This window comes from Coloeus monedula (assembly GCF_965178545.1).
Source record: "Coloeus monedula genome assembly, chromosome: 2".
Lineage (NCBI taxonomy): Eukaryota > Metazoa > Chordata > Aves > Passeriformes > Corvidae > Coloeus > Coloeus monedula.
This window is the reverse complement of record NC_138782.1, coordinates 43,839,211-43,858,001: the sequence shown is the minus strand read 5'-3', so window position 1 is coordinate 43,858,001 and position 18,791 is coordinate 43,839,211. Positions and strand designations below refer to the sequence as shown.

Genomic DNA, 18,791 nt, shown 5'->3' with positions numbered 1-18,791 from the left:
GATATGGATATATATAATTATCCACATTATGAAAGTGATATCTGCCTAATGAAACTATAATCTGGGAGATTTAAATGCATAACATACTTCCAGTCACTTCAGCAATATTTTAAGCACTACACTATAAAAGAGAATTTGGCTCATCACCATGTAAGTAACAGTGAGCAGCCAACTAAGAACTATGGGAGCTAAGAAAATTAAAACCCACGTTAATACTTTGACCTTAGCTCACACTACTGTGCCTTTTTAAATTTTATATCTTGGTAATGGCCTCAATTAATGCTGGAACGTCATTTGGATTTGCAGCCTCAATGACCATTCCTGCTCCGATGGATCTAAGCCAGGATACTTTAACATGCTTGACTGCAGCACCACAGAGGCTGCTGTGCTTCATGAGGTATCATATTTCTGCCCTAATGCATTGGCTGTGTTGCAATAGTAAAATTTGAAGAAAGCCTGACATAACTTTAGAAATAGCTACAGCACATACAAGGGGCTCAAAGGGACTGACTGCAGGAAGTCAGCAGCAGTTTGACTGCTGCAAACATTCAACCTCCAGTCAAAGGATGGCTGCACCAGCAGGAGCTCTAAGCTATTACCCCTACAAAGAGTCAGGATGAAAATAGCACAAACCACCTGCTATTGCACCCATGGATAATCAAATCTGAGCACCACCTGATCTTGTTGGGGTTTTTTTTAAACTCACGATTCTCATGCCCCTCTTGTTTCTTCTTCTAGTATCTACCAATGTGCTTTTGAATTCCACCCTCAAATACTCACATCATCAGCTGCATATGCCACTTTTTCTGAAAAGTTTCTTTGCCTGTAAGGGAAGAAAAAAGCACCAATAGGGGAAAAATAGGTACCTTTCAAATCATAAGTGTTCCACTTAGCTGAGGAAAACCAATGTTTAAAGTGTCTGTGAACTACACATTGTCTGAAGAGTACCTTTCAGAATTGCCACTATTATTGTACCCTATGTACATACTAACACCACAGTTAATTGTGAATAAAAAACAAATTAAAGTGCAATCAAGCAAAACAATCTGCTTTAGAAAGGGCATTCAGAACAAACCAAATTAAGAAGAATTCACATGCAAGCCATTCTATTATTTTGAGATTGTTGCATGAGCTTGTAACAAGAGGCTTTCACTTTAGAACATTAAAGCAAAAAACACCCTCAAGATCCCTGATCTTGAATCCATGATTAGTCCAAACACTGACTGGGATTACTGAGGTGTATAAATCTATTTATGTGTGAGAGTTTTTGGAGAATCAGTCCATAGCTTTACAGATAAATTTTATTTAAATTACTTTCTATTGCCTTAAGAACTCTTGACAATTATTTGTTCACCCCAGTCCATCCTGTTTTACACTGCAAGTCAGCACCTGATTGCACTATTTCATACGGCAACAAAAAAAGGGAGTGGGTTCCTCCCCAGGTATCCCAAGCACAGGCTACTGCAAGTGTCAACTTCAGGCTTCTTGAAATACCTTGTCTGATTTTTTTGATGTTGTTTTAATTAAAACAATCTTTTTTTTTCTTTTTTTTTTTTTGCAAGATTTGCCAAAAATTGAAACTTTAAAACACTGAATGTACTCTTTTAAAATTACCAGGCAGTAAAAGTAAAATAAAGCCCCAAATCAGCTATTTACTGATAAAGCAAATGATAGCATTACTGGTTTCTAGCCACCCACCTAGTTTTCCCCTTCTTTCTTTCTTTCTTTGTATACACTTCAATCCCTATTTTCTTTCATGTTAGTCATCTATGGAGAATTCAGCTTTTTAAGCAGATACTTGCATCTAATCCCTCTTTCCTTTTGGATCTTGGAATGTTTTGACACGTCAGTTACAGTAAATGTATTATAAATAAGGTATGCAGAGCCAAATTAGACTGAAATAGAATTACCAATGTTTGTGCAGACAGCCAATGTGTTCTATAGCATCACAAAACAATTGTAACACTGAGGGTGTTTCTCTACCCACGACTTCTGGCAGCTGTTACATTACTGCATCCCAGAATTTGTATAGGATAGTGAATACAGTCTAAACTGATTGCAGCTGTGTTACTTCTGCCAAGCCAAGGATAATCCTGGCTTGGCAGAACAGCTATGGCTTTCTATTGAGGTCAACGTACTTTTAGACAGGAGGATGAGATTGGCTAGAGCCAATTTAGCAGGAGAAAGAAAACAGCAATTAGTTTCTATGATACCAACATTGTCTCCCCACACACAGAAAACCAGAAAAAATCAAGGACACGGTTGTTCTCATATAAATATAACTATTGTTTTCTCTGTATTTTGAGTCAGGTAGGATCTAACGCAACCAAAACAGATTACCTGTCTTGTGATACTGAATGTCCAGCAGCATCATCAAAAGGTAGCAATGGTCGAATCCTGCAGTGGACTCTGATATTTCCTCTCAGTTCCTGGGATAAGAATATTAAGCTGTTTTTAACACAAGTTACTGGAGAGGATAAATACACTGAAATTTATCAAACAGACATGAACATGTTTAAGAAAGCAGGTGTTTACCACATCATAGCCCTAGACTCTGTGGGGAGCAAAACAGAATCAATGTAATTTGTCTTAGTAAAGTAGGAGAAAGTACTTGAGGAAGTATGAGCTCTCCAGACCACTGCAATTGTATAGCCCTCTCCAGTTCACATGGACAAAAAAACCCCCTCTTAGCCATCTTTCCTTTCCCTTCTTTTTTCTCCCTCCTTACCTGAGCTTCTTCAGATACCTGTATTAACTCAATAGACAACATTACACACCCCATTTCTCTTCCATCAGTCCTGAGGAAGATGTGGAATATAAAATATGTTGTATATTTTCCTCTCCACTGTGTTCCTATATGATTAAAAAGCCAGTAGCTGATTTTTCGCTGTAGGCCATTTTAGACCAGTTTATCTCTTCCTTTTTGCTGGTGATCAGTTCTTCTCATTTTGTGTGACTAAACACAGCTTGCCTATGAGGATTATTAACCACTGGCATTAACACCCCACTGCTCTGGGGACTATCCTTTCAGTAAACTGAAACAAGGCAAAATATAGAAGGTAAGTACTTTTTAATGAAGAGCTTCATAATCCCAGGCAGGAAAACGTCTAAAAATTTTATTTGAAGGAGGCTTGTGTTTCTAAAAATCAGGTCCTAAATCAGGAAACCCAAAACTAGTCATTTGTGAAGATGGGAGAAAGAGTAAATTTAAAGTACAAATAGGAAAAAATTAATCCCAAATGAACCATCACTAATGGCTGAGCAGGTTACAGCTAGAGATATTTGGAAAAATAAAAGATGACTACTTTGCAATATCAAGTTAATAATTTTAAGAATTTTAAAACAATTTCAGAAGCTGCAAATTTAGAGAAGAGGATGAAGAAACTCAAGTTCTGTCCACTATTTAAAATAGATGCTACTCCTTAGGGCAATAGATCACATGAGTGCATTTGGAAGATCTTGTGTAAAAAGAAAGGGGTGGGGTTTATTATAAGACACATGTGCCTCAGCAAATAAACACATCATATATAGACAGCTGGGGGAGGTGATATACCCATGTGAAGTACATTCTTTATTTTTACTGGTGAGGAAATTATGGGAATAATTCCAACAAAATAAGCCAATTTTCTGTTATTAAACATACTTACAACTAAGCTGTTATGTAGAGCCTTCCTCTTCTGCTTTTCTTTCTCATATCTCTCTGTCACCTCTTGTAGAGACTGTTCAAGATCAAAAGCTTTTATCTGAAACACTAGAAGAAGGCAGTTTCAGAGAAATAAACTCCATGACTTTACAAAAGGAATTGTCCAGTAGCACCTCATGAAATATAGGCACAAACCTTCTCAACTTCACCAAATTTCAGTTAGGAGGGTTAGTTTCTGATTTACTAGACACCTATGAAAAATCCCATCATAGTTCTTGCTATGTGAAGCTACAAATAATTACCACAAGTATACATGTGAAGTCTTGAAAAGCAATCAAGATTATAAGATATTTAAACGCAGTTCAAATGTGTCAGTTTAGTTAGAGTGATGTTACCTGCCAGCGAAGCCTGGAACCTGAACTTGAAGCAGCCTGCTGCTAGCTGGGGCTGTCACTTGCAAGGCTCATACCACATCTGCAGTTATTAGACTCATGTGGGCTAACTTTACAAGTTAACATGTCATTTATCCTCAGCCTCACTTACAGTGCTAGTAATCCTTTAAACAGTTACAAGGTTCACCTTTAAGATAGGTCCATCATTCCATGAGGAATTCATAGGAAAGACCGATCATTTAAACCCTAGGGAGTCTCCTTCACAAAACGGAGAAGAGTGATATGGGTTATTACAAAAGCCTTCTAACTTCACAAATGGTTTTATTTCAACCCAATTACATTAACACTGAGCAGGCCTAAAGCAAACATAAAGACCAGAAGACATATTATGTGACTGGCAAGCTTGTGCAAATAGCAAGCCTCTAGGAACCCCAGTGGGAAATCAAGGTCCCCAGCAATGAGTGAGCAGTTTGGAGATGTAGGGTATCAAGCAGTCAAAACCAAGGTCTGAGAGCTGAGTTAGCAGATGGCCACCAGCCTCAGTGTGCTACCTTACAGAGCAAGGATCAGGCTCAGTATCTCAGCATGGTCACACAGATGACTTATTCTCTCTGGTATAGACTAAAAATCAGATAATTTCATGAGACATTTGTCTACACTAGAGATTTCTCAGATCTTTTTTGCTAATAACCAGTTGACCTCCAACCAGTTCACCTCCAACTCACAGTCTTCCTCCTCAAGTACACGCACGCAGGGGAAACATGACATTAATAGCTGGGGAATCAATGTCTAGGAGTTTCACTATGAAAAAATCCTCTTGCATCCTGCATGTAGAGTAACACTAGCATGCTTTGGTTTGGAGAATCCCATGCAAATCCGTTACCATAAGTTATCAAAAGGGCCACTTACAGTCACTGATCCCTAATCATACTGTACTTTTAAAAACGCAAGGCTAGAATCCATTATTCAGGTAATCTCCATAATAAGTATCTTCATTTACAAATTTGTGTACATATTTTGAGTTACCTAAGTCTCTTAAACAAGCAGTAAGGCAAAGCAATAGATACTGAGGGTACTCTTCCATTACTGCAGCCTTGAAAGAAAAAAAGTTTCCTAATGCATAAATTATTTCTGAAATTTTATTTTTTTCTGAAAGTAGAGTTATACAGTAACAAATATAAACACTCATTTAACATTTTCCTAGTTTTCTGCTTGACATCAGATGCAAGCTATACAGGAGTTACATTTTCATCCTTAACCTAGGGATAGACATTGTGTACATCTGTTTTAAAATACTAATAACACTCTTCATTATGCAAGAGAAGTAGTCACTACATGAATGCAGCCATTATAGACATCCCTTTTCCCCATCCTTTGCCCACTTCATTGATTTATATGGAAATTTTCTGGGAGCTGGGAACGCCAGCAGTTTTTCTGTTGAAATGTTACTGATCACGGTAACATCGGTCTAACAGTTGTGATGTCTTGCAAGCATATTCAGGACTGTAACCTTCACAGTCCCTTTCCTTTAACTGACAGTCCTGGTTAAGGAGCTTTTCATTCCCTCCCCTCCAGTGCTGCACTGGACCTTCTGCTGTGATCACACAAGTGTTCCCTCAGTCACACAGAGGTCTAAAAGCAATCCTTCCTTCTGAGAAAATTCTGCCCTGGATCAGCTCCCTGATCTGTTCTGTGTGTGGTTTCACAAAGAGTTACACAAACATAACAGAAAGGTCCATGACAGGGACATGAAAAACAGGAGCAGCACAACCTAGCACAGCCACAACATATCTGAGATATGGATGTATCGTTTTCCCCATAGTTCCCTGGGGTTTTTAACGTTTCTTGCCAGTCTAGAGTCCAGTTTAAAAAGGAGATCAATCTGATCATGTCTTCTAGCAGTTATGATGCAATAGACCTAATATCAAAACTTCTTTCAAGTTCAGCTGTGTTTTATATTCCACACTGTAACATAATTTTTAGCACAGCCTGTTGTGACAGCTCAAAGAGTAATGGTTTTAAACTAAAATAGGGTCGATTTAGATCAGATAAAAGAAAGGTGGTTTTTACAATGTGGGTGGCAAAACACTGGAAGAGGGTGTGCAGAGCGGTGGTGGATTGCCCATCCCTGGAAACATTGAAGGTCAGATTGGATGGGCCTCTGAGAACCTGATCTAGTTGAAGATGTCCCTACTCACTGCAGGGGGAATGAAAATAGATGACCTTTCCAGACTCCTTCCAAACCATTCTATGGTTCTGTGATTATTCTTTGGGCTGCTACAATATTTTTGTTGCTGGATCCAAGGTCCCTCTCCTACTTCCCTATTCCACATTAAGGGAAACGCTTTCATAAGGCGGCCGAGCTGGTGGAAATCACCTGTGGAGCTGAGGATAAAAGATGATGGTAGTTCACATTCCACACATACAAGTCATTAGCACAGTGCAGAGATCAGCTTTCTCCAACAGGAGCAAAGCACATAGGTGCTAGCATATGGACAAAATGGGAAATAAGCTCCTTTTTTAATCTTCTCCAGCCCAGAGAGAAAAGTGCCTCGAAATTGCAAAGCATATCTAAGTCACTAGGCTTATAAGTCACCATATTTTCCTCTTTCTGATAATATCTGCATGGTGAAACAATCTAAAAAGTAATCTTAAATTTTTATAAATTCCCACCCTTCCAAAAATCTGCTGAATCACTGCCTCTCTCTCAGTAGTATCATTTGCAGTTCGGTGGCCAATATTTTTAGTAAAAATGATAGCAGCTTTATTCATGAGGAAAACAGGCCTATAATAACAGAATAACGGGCACTTCTCTCTCTTATGAATTGCTACTACTTAAGTTTCAGTGGGAAAGGGGGCAGTAGCCTGATTTTCAGACTGTGAATAAATATTTCTAAGCAAAGGACTACTCTGTTGCTACAGGAAAGTTTTATAGTTTGTTGCATGTCAACTACAACCTTGAAATTTACCTACTCAAATACTTCTGTAATTTTCTCCCTTGTTTTCAATCTCTATTTTAAGATTAAATTGGTAATATATACTGTCTCCAGAATATGTACTTTGGGCTTTCTGTCTACAAAAGATTACATGTAATTTAAGGATGGCAATTCCAATGGTCATATTTAACCTTAACAATAGAATCACCATCCAAAACATTTCACAAAAAACTGAAAACCAGCCAAAATCAAAACAAAAGTCATCCACCAAAGTACCAACAGGCTATTTCGTTATAGTCAGGGAAGCTTCTCCTGCTTATGATTTCAAAGAACAGTGCACCAGGAAGTGCAAACTGAGAACAGTCAACAGAATTTTGCCAGGCCTCCAAATGAATGCTTATTATTTATTTACACTAAAATAGCTCAGGTGCCAAATCCAATCTCCTATCTGTTCATTTAGCCCCCTGCTTCAACAAGAGAAAAATTCACTTTTTAAAGTTTATTTTCCACTTTGGGGTTTTTTTTCTGTTTTAAAGACTCCTTGATGGAGCATTTTCTCTACAAGGATAACAGAGTAATCAAATACATTTTAATCATAACTTAGTACATAACACAGAGGAATAAGTTCTCTAAAAACACCCTTCACCAAGAGTGCTGTTTGTTGCTATTGACAAGAGGAGTCCCACTGGAATCAAATCAGTCTGAAAATGAAATAATTCAAGGAAAGAAAATGTACCTTTTAAATGGCAACACATGGATATTAGAGCATCACAAGGGGTCTCTGACTGTGAATTTGTGTATTTGTTGTAGTCCATCAGGTTGCTACACTTCAAACAATTTAAGCAGTGCATGTCTCATGTGCTTCTCAAGCCTGGTAGGAGCTTCACCAGAATCAAGGATATTGAAAGCAGGTGCAGAGATCCATACCATGGGATCCAGGTGTAGGATCAATGCACTCAGTGCTCAGTGATGAGGGCAGAGTGTACCAGTGCACCGGCTCCCCTTCCTACGTATACATGAACAAGGAAGCATCTGAATTCCAAAACAGCAGTCCATGTGCTGTTAGTATCTACAGTCCAGCAAGTGCAACTAGTTTTTGATTTGGAAGTAAATTTTTTTTCAATAAATACACAGGAATATTAAAAATCAAGTCTATCCTAATTTCAGGCAGTATTTTCAGAAACTTCTGAAATCAGCCAAGTCCTTTTCTGGTACAGTCAAAAGCAGACAAATTTCAGCTTTATAATGCAACACATTCCTTATTCAGCTCTTCTAAAATAGCCAAGAAAACAAGCTTGAGAACTTCACTTTAAAAATGTTACAGCTGAGCCAACTCAGCAGCAGTCTAATAGCAGCTGTAATCCACACAAAACACAAATCCAAATTATCACTCAAAACCTCTGCAGAGTTATTTGTACTTCTTCTAATGCTTCAGAACTCCTTGATGATTTAAGGTCAAACAAGAAACAAGTGCTACAATTTCAGTGACACATTTCCCAAAAATCAAACTCAACCTTTTAATGTTAGTAATGTTGAACAATTACATTGTTAATGTTACATGTTCAAAATGTAAGTGCAATGAGCCTTACTTCGCATTGCTTCATTTTGCAGCTGTATCCCATGGACTGCTGCGAGAACTTGGTAAAGACAAGTCTTGCTTTGACGTTGGAAGTCTTTTGAAAGCTCAAGAGCAAATGAATGAAGGCTCTTCAGGTCTTGCTTAAGCCTCTTCTCAGCAAGAAGAAAAATATGTTATAAAGACACAAAACCAGCAGTTAAGAACACTCAATCTAACAGCTCAGATTATTATGGTGAGATATCACAGGCAGGAAGAACCTTCTACTTGATAGCAGGAAGCCTTCAGGAGCATATCTTTCAGCATGCTTAGAGAAGGATCCTGCACAACATTTAGCAATGTAATTTCCTAAAAATTTCAGCAAGACTTTATAGATCCTTATTATTTTATCATACCTATTTTGACTGTAACACAGCTACCAAGTCTCTTTGTTATTTCACCAGACAAAAATAAGTGTGTGTGAACATGTGTGGGCTCTGTCCACTTTTAAGTCATATCCAGAAGCAGCAATGAAAAATCATGATCCATATATCCCTTACTGCTTTCATTTTCCACAATTTGATCAGAAGGTATTTGCTAGGATTCACTCTTAAGTCATTTCTTATATAGGCTATGTATTTTGAAGAGATCAGAAACTGCTACTGTTCAGAAAAGTATTTGTATTATGGATGTAACTCAGTGTAACATATATGATGAGTCTTCTAAATGTTTGTAAGATCAGCCTATATTCACTTAGAAGTCCACCTAAAAAAAACCAAATTGATCTGATTTTAGGATTAGTAAACTTCTTGACATCCAAGTCCTGAAATGGACATGTAAAGCCATCTCTAAGGTGAAATTAACAATACCTTATCTCACAGAAGCACTGTGATGTTTCATTGTCAGCCTGGTACAAAGTGTTACATATTCTGTGACATTTTATTTTTCTAACCGTGAAACTGACTAGTACTGTGGTACTAATTAGTTGAACTAATTAATTAGTTTCAGTGATAAAAAGCAATCTAAACTAAAGGGACAAAATCACTGCATTTCTCACTCTTGAAAGCCACACAATTTAAGTGGGAAGAAGTATTTTTATGTTATTATGAGTACAGGATGACTGTTCATCTAGACTTTTATTTGGAGAGCTTTGCTCTCTCCTAGTATTCGTTGACATCTGATAGTTTGCTATCTCAATCCACTGGTATTGCATCACAAGCAGTTCTGCCATTCTAGCTAAACAAAAATGTAAACTACCACCACAAAATTTACAAAGCAGAACCACTGTGATTAGAATAAAACAGAACAGCTCTTTTGGAAGGGACCTACAACAATCATCTAGTCCAACAAGGGTAAAGTCAAGCTGCATCCTTCTGCCTGTTAAGAATCAGATTTTTTCCAAAGATACTTGTCAGTCATTTTATGCAGGCATTCAGTGCTGCCCTGAGAAAAGCTGGTATTTGGTAATGTCCCTAAAAGGAACTCACTATTCTATAGAGTAACTTCACAAATAAGTACTTCAACAAAGGAAAATATTATGGTACTGGCACTGGGAGAACAGTTTCAGTCTCTCTGATGCAAAATTAAAACCTGAGTGAGCACACAGCAAACTACTCCTCTTGTGAGATCTGCCAGAGAGCTCTTAATAATCAGTGGAGCTCTCAAATGCTTCTTTGAAAGGATTTAATCCTTTGAAAGGATTAAAGTATATCACAATTATTGTTTTTTAGGGGATGTCTGTATGACAGTCAAATGGGGAATTGTGAAGTTTTGATTACAAAAATATCTAGCTCAGGTATTAATAGCACTGTATATGTAAGATCCTGGAGCTCAGGAGCATCCACTTTTACCAGCCTCCCAAGTGACTTTGCAGCCTATTACAGCAAAACCACTATGAAATCATTGTTACACCTCACTGTAAGCTCTGTTGTGAATACAATAAAGCCACAGTTCAGGTTCATAGCACACCATTTTCTGGGGTTTACTATATTTGATAAGCATGTAAATGTTTAGGGCATAGATCATGCCTATGTTATTACTAAATGTCTTTACCTTTATTGCTCCATGTAGCTGGGTTACAACAGAACTCTTCTGCAACTTCATCTGCTGGCCATGAGCAGCATAGAGCTGCAATACTTCTTTAGTGCTTCCTCCAGCCAACCCTTGATACTATTTAAAATTTTTTAAAAAATCACAAAAAAAAAAATCACAATAAAAATCACTTTGAACACTCATGTTTCCTGTTGCATTCTGTCCCTGACAACACCAACTCCACTACAATCAGTAGGGTTGCAATGGTGCCAAGCTGTGCCAATAAAGCTTACTCTGGGTCTTCAGAGATCACAGCAACCAAAGCAATTTTTAAAGGATGTGAAGAAGAATGCTTTCTAGCAGTCTAAACTTACCTATTATGCAAAAGCAATTTTTATGGCCAACTTGAGAAATTTTTGAGACGTTGAAATCAAAAGGAAAATAGAAATAATACTTTAAATATTTACAGGCACGAACGCAAAAAAAGGTATCTCTGTAGAGATTTCTTGTGAAATTCTGCAATACGAAAGAATCTGTATTACAGTAAAAATGTAATTTTGTAATTTTCTGACAGTCCTGGTGCTTAAAATGAGCTGCAACTTCTTAAACTACTTTCCCCTGCCACCTGTTGACATCCATCACTCCTTAACCAGTACTAACTGCCTCTTCCTTTGTTTTTGAAATGCGCTTTTCTCTTGCACAGACTTATTTCCTGCTTTATTAACACCATACATTCCGTGATTGCAATCCCCTGTTATTTAAAATAGAAGAGTACAACAAAGACATGAAAGAGCTAAATCTGCTCACTCAATGGGTTTGATTTAATTCCAATCATCTGATAACAATAGGTAAAATGCAAACATTTAATTGCAGTTTAACTACAGATGATATCAGCAAAAACAGTGTAACATCCTACAGCTGTTAGGATAAACAAAGATTGTATTTCCAAAAAAACAGTACTTCACTTATCGAAACCAGCATTTTCATGTGGCTTTTGCAACTTCACAAAGCATGAATCTTCTATTTACACATGCAACCAGAAGCTCTATACAACAATGCACCACCTTAATACTAATATAAAAAGTTCTTACAAGAAAGACCAGGAAGCCGTTTTTTTTTTTTTTTAATTTTTACAGGCTTAAAGATACTGAGACTGACTCTATACAGTGTTTGGATGCTCTGAAAATCTAAGGATTTTCAAGACTCACGTTACTCAGATACAATATTTACAAACAGCTTCACAAAAATGCACAGGAGTAGTGCACCAGAATTAGTATCTCTAATCACACGTGAAAACTTAAGCATCTCTATACAAGCAATTGCAGTACCCAAGCCTTGTTGTTAAGGCAGCTTAGGGTAGCTAAAACCTCCTTTTAGCACCTAATCTGCACCATCTGCACAGATTCCCCTTGACCCTCCACATTTCTCAATACTGACAATAAAAGCAGAAAGGTCGATACTATTGTTATTGCAGTCATCCCCTCATCACTTCCACTATCAAGTTCATCTTTATTGCAAATGTTGCCTTGATTTTGGGGTTTTCTCCACTAAAATAGTTTTAATATTCATCAGAGTTGTTCATAGGCCAGAACTTGCAAACCTGTGCTTGTGCACAGAAGGAAAAAATGGACTAAACCATTTTTATAGTCAGCTGTATTATAAGCAGAAGTGAAACTGAACTACTCATAGCGTTCTCCAAAGTTAAATCTCAGTTTTGTAATCAGATCCATTCTGGCAGACTTGGCTTTATGTAAAGAAGGCTGCAGGATCAGGACCTCAAAGACTGCTAATAAAAGCAAGGGCTATACAGGTAGATAAACAGACTTCCAAATAGGAAAAAACAGGACAAAAGGAGGACTACCAAGAGAGAATCTGACTTCCTACGTTCAGTAACAACCCTTCCAGTATACTGCTGGGATAACAATAGCTGAGGCTGCAGAACACAGCAGAGGTGCTGAAATTCATCACTGTCTCAAGGATGTAAGGGACGGTCTAGAGCAGGAGATAACAGTTTAATGAGACTGATGCAACCTATAGATAAACATTTACACTGCAAATCCTCATTTATGGCAATCCTCATAAGTTTGTCTCCAAAGCTTCCCAACTCACTCCAGCCAAAACAAATCCAATTAGCTTTTACAAGTTAAGAATGAGACCTCTGTTAACCCTGGTCCCTGTGACTGAACATGTTACGGCTCAATCACTCAGGCATCTCCACCAGCAGATCTGAAGGATCAGGGAAAGACAAGTCAAGGGCAGCAGCTTTTCTCACCAGCACAGCTGGTAGAATATTAGGACATATGGTGCAATATTGCACAACCTTAAATAATACTAATTTCAATTAGTATTGTTTTTAATAGACAGTCTTCACTTAAGGTAAAACTATTTCATAGATCTCAGTTCAGCTCATATGTTCAGATTGCTGGGGCAAATTAACTAAGAAGAGGCAAGTTTTTAAAGCGTATTTAAATACCTGCCTGAATAGAAACATCAGTGCAAGGTTAATTGCAAAGATTTCACTTGACATTGTTTCTGACTCTTGGTGGTAACATTGCCCACACTCCTTGTGTGTCTACAGGCACCCATTTGTTCCAGCACATTTTTCAATAAAATGAAGCAGTGCTCTATTTCAAAAAGAAGGCTTCGTTCTCTAATACACAGGCAACTCCTTCCTACATCTGATACACCTCACTGACTAGAATAATGTATTTCTTGTGCTTGTGAGAATAAAAAATAATCAGCTGAAATACTGAAGGCTTTCAGTGAATACTGTAAAGCAGAACAAAGACAATAAAAACATTTCCTCAGAATAAATTAATGTTCTTGTGTATACCCAGCAAAACTCATTTCAGATATACCACCTGTTTCCAGTTAGACTTTGAAAAATGTTAAACCCACTTTTATCCACGGGTGTTAACAAACCCACATGGAGGGCAAATGGCTTCCCTGAGGTCACCCAAGCAGTTAATGTTTCAGCCCAGATTAGAAACTCTTGGCCAACAGTTTGCATCACTACTAATACCCACCACTGGCTTTGCTCCAGCAGCCTAGATCGATACTCAAACTTCTTTAAATCTCTGGAATGCCCCCTTTGAAGGCCCTAAACACTATCACAGGCTGCTCCTTACTTCAGTGAGGATCTAGGAATAACCTATGCTTCTGTAGAAGGATGTAAGGAAATGAAGGCATCCAGCTGTTGCAGTATGTTCTGTGACAAGGTACATGTGCAACAATACCTCTTCTTTTCTAGACAAGTGTAACACCACTTCTAGGAACACAGACAGCAGAGCATCCCTGGTAAGCCTACTAATAATGAAATGTTTCTCCTGCACTCTGTGAATAGTTCTTCTAAAGCATCATCCTAATTGTGTTTAAAAAGTATTCCTGAAAAGTCTGCCATTGTCTTTTAGACAAACATGTCCCCTATAAGAAGAAAGAAATATTCCATATTTAATGCTTCCAGAGTCATTCCCTCAGTTCAGTTTTATAGATCTAAAACAATAGCAAATATTTAAATTTAAGCTAATTTCTAATTACATAATCAGCCTATCATTACTGCTACCATTCATGATTTTGGAATGAAAGAAACACTGAGCCTTAATCCCTTCAACTGGTGAAGAGTGCAAAACCTGAAAAGAGGAAGGCAGATTTTGACGTCTTTTTTTTCTATTTCCCCAAGAATTCTTATTGAAAAAAATGAACAACAGTCACCTCTGCAAGTTTTAGATGGAGAACAGCATTTTCAGTTTCCAGGACAACTATTCGTTCTTCTTTGGTCTAAGGAAGAAAACCCACCCAAATACACAAAAATTAAAATTAAAAAAATACGAGTCTGATTAACACCGTTTCATTCTGTTAGCCTTCATTATCATATTCCAGTGTTTCTCAGACTTCTGAGATCAGTGGACCACCTACCCCCATCTCCTAATCACAGTATTTATATACGAGCATGCAAAAATTAGGATAAACTCCTAATATTCATTTATTTCTATCCCTTCTGTTACATTGCTTGCTAGTGGGGGTACACGTTTTAAACCGCTTTTGCTTTGCGAAACCACCTCCTCCTGGCATTTTCCAGAACCGTGGTTCTTGGGAAAGCACTATTTCATTTATTTATACATGAGCATGTAAGTTTCCATTTCCAAGGCAGCACTATGAGAGGTCTTCGACGGTGGCGCGGCCAGACGCTCCCTCAGCACAGGGGCGCCTCCCGAGAGCGCTGAGCGCCCGCCCGGGCCGGGGCGGGACCGGGGGAAGGAGCGCGGCTCACTACTCTCTACTTCGACCGCAGCCCCAGCTGGAGCAGCCTCCCCGAACACGTGGGGGCCCAACAGGCCGCCCCAGACTGCCAGATTCGGTGTCCCCGCCCAGGACCGCGCAGGATTTGGGAGCACCCTCCAGGCCCTCCCGCCCGGCGGCCGAGGCGCGGCCCCGCAGCACGTGCCCGCCCGCAGGCCCCGCCCCTGCCCCGCCCCTCGCCCCCTCACGCGCAACCGCTGCTCCAGCTGCCGCAGGCGCTGCGCCCACACGGAACCCGGGTCGAGCCCGCGGCGGGGCCACATCATCCTCCCGGGTCCCGCGCCGAAGCGGAGCAAGAACTCCCGCGGCTCCGGCTCCAGCGGGGATTTAACCCGGGACGCGTCTGGGGCGGTAGCGCGGCTGCCATGGCGACGGGCCCGCCTCTTCCCCGCCCAGCGCTGCGATTGGCTGAGCGAGCGCCACGGCCTGCCAGGCACGCCCCGTCCCTGAGTGGCAGGGCCGCTAACCAATCCGCGAGCAGGGAGTGGGGGCGGGGCGGGGCCATGGCGGGCGCCTGTGACGGAGAGCGCCCCCAGCAGGGCGGCTGAGCAGGGAACGGGCGCGCTCTGCGCTCCGTGTCCATTATCCAGAAGGGCTGCGGGATCCCTCCGCCTGCAGCGTCTCCGGGGACAAGTGACCTCAGAGGTCTTTATCCATTATCCAGAGGGGCTGGGGGATCCCTCCGCCTGCGGCATCCCGTGGGATAAGTGATCTCAGAGACCAAGGGTTAGGGCAGGGAGTGCAGGAATAGAAGGAAAGCCAGGAGCTGGCAAGGCTGGTGTACGGATACCCGGTTCCGGGGCCCAGGGGCACAAACGTCACACCAGCACAAAGGGAGAGGAGAAGAAGGACAGAGTCGAGAGCTCCCATATTGGCTACAGGACTTGCCCCCTAAGCAGTTGGTGATGTGTGCTTTGGGGTAAGGCTGTAAGGGCCACAAAGAAGATTAAGGGATAGGAACATCTGTTAGATGGAGTGCGCTGGGGGATGTGCAGCCTGGAGGAAGGGAGGACTGAGGGGGATCCGGTCAATATGTGCAAATACCTGAGGGGAGAGTATCAACACCACAGACAGTGCTCTGTGGTGCCCAGCGGTCAGGACAAGAAGCAGGAGTGTGAGGGCAGTCAAACACTGGCACAGGCTGCCCAGAGAGATGATGGAGTCTCCACCCTTGGAGCTATTCAAACCCCAGTTAGACCCAGCCCTGGGCAAGCAGCTGTAGCTTTGACGCTGGGCTGGACGATGCACCACGGAGTCTGTTTAGTAACTGTGAACACAGCCAGTGTTAGAAGCACAAAGCCTGTGGGTTCAGGTGGTGTGGGAGTCCTGAGAGGCTGCCCAGAACAGGAGCTATTCATCCCGGCTATGGCTAGGGGTCTCACACTGAGGTTTCCAAGGCGAAAATGTGACATACATTAGCAATACTATTAAGTGATCTACTGTATTGCAGTGAAAGATTTACATGGTCTTGAAAGCAGTCATTATACTTTCTGGCTATAAAATATATAAGTATACCAGATACAGACATGTCAGCTTCTTGGAAGTGGGAAATAGCACTATTTTTGCACTACAGTTGTTTCACGTTTTTTTTTTTTTTAAACCAAAACCACCATGATAATTACAGAGGAATCCAGTTCTGCAAAATAGCAGTCTCAAGTTACTTTCTACTGAACATGGCAGACGTGCTCTCATGCAGGCAGTAGAAAATCCAAAGACACACACCAGTGAATCCCGCCATGTGTGGCACAAAAGGGACAGCGCTCCTCTGCAGAGGAACCCAGATACAGCCCATCTATCACAGACCAAACCAAACACGCCTGTGCAGCTCTATCCGCCATCTTCTGGGATCCTGCATCTTCAACAAGTTGCTACAATCTGTAGCCTCCGTTTAAAAAAAAAGACCCATCTGAACGGTTGCAGTTGGGTTTGGCACACTAAAGTGTAACTCAGCAGTTCCTCCTTGCAACTAGTTCTGCTTTGATGGAAAAATGAGAACTGACAAATGGATGCAGGCTAAAAAGAGTTCAAAAGTGCTGCAGTGCTGTGGATGTTACAAGATGTTGGCACTAAGTAAGGCAGACAGGATTTTAATCAACATCAGCTATTTTGGGGAGGATGACTTAGTTGCTTGCAGGGTGTGACTCACAGTTCTTGACAATGAGCTGTGATTTTATATGTAATGCTTGTCCTGCAGCAGCAATCAAGTCAGAACAATGGTTTTTTCCAGCAAAACTCAACTTCATCTCAGAAGGATCACCTCTGAAGTGTAATGGTTAATCTCTCCCTTACTGTGGATTTTACCCACTCTTAATGAGATTAAGGATCTTGTTTCTGTAGGTTGTAACAATACTTAATTTACTATCACTCTTTTAAGTAGTAACCTAAAACTGAGCATCCACTACTCTTATTTAGTAATTTCTCTGAGCATCTCTGAAGATCAAATAGTATTGAAAATTGTCCCATCAGTATAAAAACAACAAATCACAGAATGATGTGTAACTCATCGTAACAGCAGCAAATCTCCTTAGGGATCTTCCTTCTATTTCCAAAGCTTAGGAGAGGTTGCTTGATGGGCAGGTAACAAAACAGCCTGTTGGTGAGACCTAGGCAAGAAACAAATATAAAATCCAGATGTCTTCTGGAAATGCTTCTAGACTGTAGTCCAGCACACCCTTCTACACTATTATCAGCTTTGAATAATATTTTTTCCCCAAACTTTTACCAACTTGATCCCATATTTCCCCTGCAAATGCAAGGCCCTGCCATATTACAGATCCTTCTGTGGAATTTCAGGGCCAGAAATTTAATGGAATTGTCTAAATCCACATTTAACTCTTAATTTTAGCATCAGTGAAATACCATATGTGGATTATAAATCTGTCAGTGGATTATAAATTTTAGGATACTGTTAAGTAGGCATTGTCTTGCATACATCTGATGCATTTCCCTTTAACCCCAGCAGTGGAAGCAACAAGACCTAAGAGGTTCCAGTTTCGGCAACTTCTGCTGAGTTGTCCATTACAGCATTCCTAAATGCAATAACAAGAAACACGAGGGGTAGAAGAGCATTTGGGAAAAAGACCAGGAAAGAAGGCAGTTATCCCTCTTCTGCCAAACACGGAGAGATTCTGCTGTATGCCTCTGCATTTTCTACTGGCTGTATGAGGTGGCATTCTCCATACTCAGCAGATGGTAATTGAGACCTCTGTACTGCACAGAGCCTGTAAACATTATTTGGTGAAGCTGTAAATATTTCATTCCACATTTTTTGGGAACTGTAGTTCAGTTCTGAGCCCCTGTCAGTAACAATAAACTGAGATTCTCTGGGCGGGTGTAGTGCACTGTGGTCTCTTTAAGTTTAGCTGCCATGACAGCTGGGAAAGAAGTCAGCCAACTCCAAAATTTAACCTGTGAGGCTTTGCCTTCTGGGCTACACAACCAGTATCTGACCCCAAGAGAGCAGTTTCCTTTGATTAACAGGAGGAAGAGCCAATCCTTATTGTCACTGAGTGTGTTTTAAGACTGTTATTACTGAAGCAGTATGTTTTGTGTTATCTAATTGAATTAGGAGGTAAAGAACAGTCTTCTTTATTCTGCTACTTGTGTAGTCATTGCTTGATTTACAAACAGCAATCTGTATGATCAAATATATTGCTTATTATTTCAGGGAACAGAATGCATACTATGGACTTTGTCAACATCTTCTATTTCCCTGTCTTTTCCTCAAAAAGCAAGCAAGATTGTAGTACAGACTACCTAAAGGAGTTGAAAAAGTGTATATGGATGATAGGTGCAGAAGGGAGAATTTAACACAGGTTTAAAATAACTAGTTTTGTAGAGAGCTGACTGCATATGTAACTATAACTTCACAGTTATCACCGTGTCAGTAGAAACACCAAGAGCTCTGCTGCCCAGGCTGCCAGCTCACGCCCCTA

General features: G+C 40.3%; 1 protein-coding gene across 1 annotated transcript in view; it reads right to left on the bottom strand.

The window, feature by feature from the left end:
* The window catches only part of KIF25 (kinesin family member 25), a gene marked incomplete at both ends in the record, with an annotated part of 40,723 nt that extends 25,601 nt beyond the window's left edge, over positions 1 to 15,122 (bottom strand). Inside the window, 7 exons of the mRNA XM_082302304.1 lie at positions 781 to 823; positions 2,341 to 2,429; positions 3,648 to 3,751; positions 8,561 to 8,699; positions 10,579 to 10,695; positions 14,269 to 14,334; positions 15,045 to 15,122. Of these exons, the coding sequence (XP_082158430.1) occupies positions 781 to 823; positions 2,341 to 2,429; positions 3,648 to 3,751; positions 8,561 to 8,699; positions 10,579 to 10,695; positions 14,269 to 14,334; positions 15,045 to 15,122 (636 nt within the window). The remainder of the gene's footprint in view (positions 1 to 780; positions 824 to 2,340; positions 2,430 to 3,647; positions 3,752 to 8,560; positions 8,700 to 10,578; positions 10,696 to 14,268; positions 14,335 to 15,044) is intronic.
* Positions 15,123 to 18,791: the final 3,669 nt, after the last annotated feature.